The sequence below is a fragment of the Ascaphus truei genome, chromosome 3 (assembly GCF_040206685.1).
Source record: "Ascaphus truei isolate aAscTru1 chromosome 3, aAscTru1.hap1, whole genome shotgun sequence".
NCBI lineage: Eukaryota > Metazoa > Chordata > Amphibia > Anura > Ascaphidae > Ascaphus > Ascaphus truei.
In genome coordinates this window covers 136,623,630-136,625,808 of record NC_134485.1, presented here as the reverse complement: position 1 = coordinate 136,625,808, position 2,179 = coordinate 136,623,630, and the positions used below count along the sequence as shown (strand labels likewise).

At 46.8% G+C, this 2,179-nt stretch overlaps 1 protein-coding gene across 1 annotated transcript; it reads left to right on the top strand.

Annotated features, from left to right (window-relative positions):
- Nucleotides 1–444: 444 nt before the first annotated feature.
- Nucleotides 445–1,860, top strand: LOC142490970 (actin-1-like). Its single transcript, XM_075593335.1, has one exon. The coding sequence runs from the start codon at nt 601–603 to the stop codon at nt 1,858–1,860; it is 1,260 nt and encodes a 419-aa protein (XP_075449450.1). The 5' UTR covers nt 445–600.
- Nucleotides 1,861–2,179: the final 319 nt, after the last annotated feature.

The window sequence follows — 2,179 nt, the reverse complement described above, 5'->3', positions numbered from 1 at the left end:
TGTGTAATTAAAACGCGAGGACAGTCCAGCGCCACTGCATCTTTATGATGACATGAAAAAAACAGTGACAAAGGAAAAGGAAAGTGACGATATGAAGGAGGATATGCAATGTGACTAGAGAGCAGATAAAGGGGTCACTGACAGAAAAAAAGGCACAACTATCATGATGTAAAAGAGGGACAGAGTGGCGAGAGCAATTGACAGAAAAGGGATAATCACAATTATAAAAACAGAAGCAAGGAATAGTGACAGAGAAAACGGACATTTACTCTGTAAAGGAGCACAGTAGTTAGGAACAGTGTAAGAACAATGTTATTTTTTTCAGGAGAACTATTAAGGGTAACCAAACTCCAGTGGTGCCTTCTTACCCTTGCAGTCTCATGAGGCATTTCATAATCTCATTAAGCACCAGATTGCAAAGAGACTTACAGAAGTGATGGGGTAAGATAATTCTTCAGAGAGAGAATATCAGATGATTACATCATTCCCTTTATGACATCGCTGGAATCTTGGCACCAGCTCATGGTGAATCTTCTCGAACAGATAGTCCATTAGACCTTCTCTCACATTGACAAAGTCCACTTAGACCTTGCTTGGAAAATGTATCCAAGGAGCCCAAAATCTCAGTCTTCAGCAGGGTCCAGAAAACGCTCAATATTCAAGGGCGCCAGCAAATCCCCTGGGCCCTCAGACAGGATGACCTACACTTCAGAGGCTGAAACTGATCCCAAACCAAAGCTCCCCGTCAAGAAGACAGCAGCCGTGGTGATTGACACTGGCACTGGCAGCTGCAAGGCGGGTTTTGCTGGTGAAGCAAAGCCAAACTGCATAATGGCCACTGTGGTAGGTTACCCTTTGGAGAAGACTTTGAGGACTGAGAATATCCGAGATTCCTCATATGTTGGGAAGGCAGCTTGGGTGGAACCGGACCTGAGAATCGTTGAACCGGTGCATCATGGCATCATCGTGGATTGGGACGCAGCCGAGACTTTGTGGAGACACATGTACTACCATAACCTCAAGGTGCCTCTGGAGGAACATGCCCTCTTGATTTCAGACCCTCCACTGAGCCCCACAACCAATCGGGAGAAGATGGTGGAGGTTGTCTTTGAGTCTATGAACTGCCCTGGAATGTATGTTGCTTACCAGTCAGTGCTGTCTACTTACTCCTACGGCAAAACCGGGGGCCTGGTGGTGGAGTCTGGCTATGGTGTTACCCACACGGTGCCCGTTCACCAGGGCTACAACCTTCCCCATGCCACTGAAAGGCTGGACATAGCTGGCACAGACCTCACCACCCACCTGATGAAACTCCTCCAGAAGTCCGGAAACTCGTTCAGCGAGAAGGACCGGCACATCATTGAGGACATCAAGCTGAAGTGCTGCTATGTGGCTGTGGATTTGGAGGGCGAGTTGAAACTCCCTGAAAATGAATACCTGGTTGATTATCAACTTCCAGATGGACACATCATAGCCATTGGAAAGGAGAGGTTCCTGTGTCCAGAAGAGTTATTCCAACCACCCTCCATGGCTGGGATAGACGTTATGGGCATTCATCAAATGGCTCTGAAGAGCATGAAGAAGGTCCCAGTTGAAATTAAGAAGGAAATGTACGACAATATCCTTCTGTGTGGAGGATCTTCTCTCTTCAATGGTTTCTACGAACGGTTCTCCAAAGATTTCCTCCATTTCCAGTCTCACGCTCACAAATCCAATATCCTGTCAGTGCCGGAAAGCAAATATTCCACTTGGATGGGTGGTTCAATCCTGGCATCACTCAAGTCCTTTCAGTCCTGCTGGATCCGTCAGGAAGAATATAGGGAACGCGGGCCATTTATAGTCCACCGCAGGTGCTACTAGAAAATGACAGGCAGGGGAGGAAAAAAAATTAAAGTGTTTCTGTGACGATATTATAGTGTCCAAAAGTCTCCATCCTCTGATATTTCCTCCCTCACCATCCACCCCACCCAGGGAGTACCTCAGTTCCTTGGACTACTGGGTTGCTCAGTGGGGGCCTAGGGCTCCTAAAGGGAGTGTGATTGCATGTCTAGGGGGAAAAGCAAAGACACCCTTCCCCAGGCTAAACCCCTAAATAAAAAAGGGAATTGTTATAATGAGATGAACTTTTAAAAAGAGTAAGTGGCAGCTTAGGAACAGTTATAGACAGGACTGCGAAAGA

What these genes read in the sequence shown, in the direction of transcription:
- LOC142490970 (XM_075593335.1), top strand. Translation starts at nt 601, where the DNA reads ATGTATCCAAGGAGCCCAAAATCTCAGTCTTCAGCAGGGTCCAGAAAA.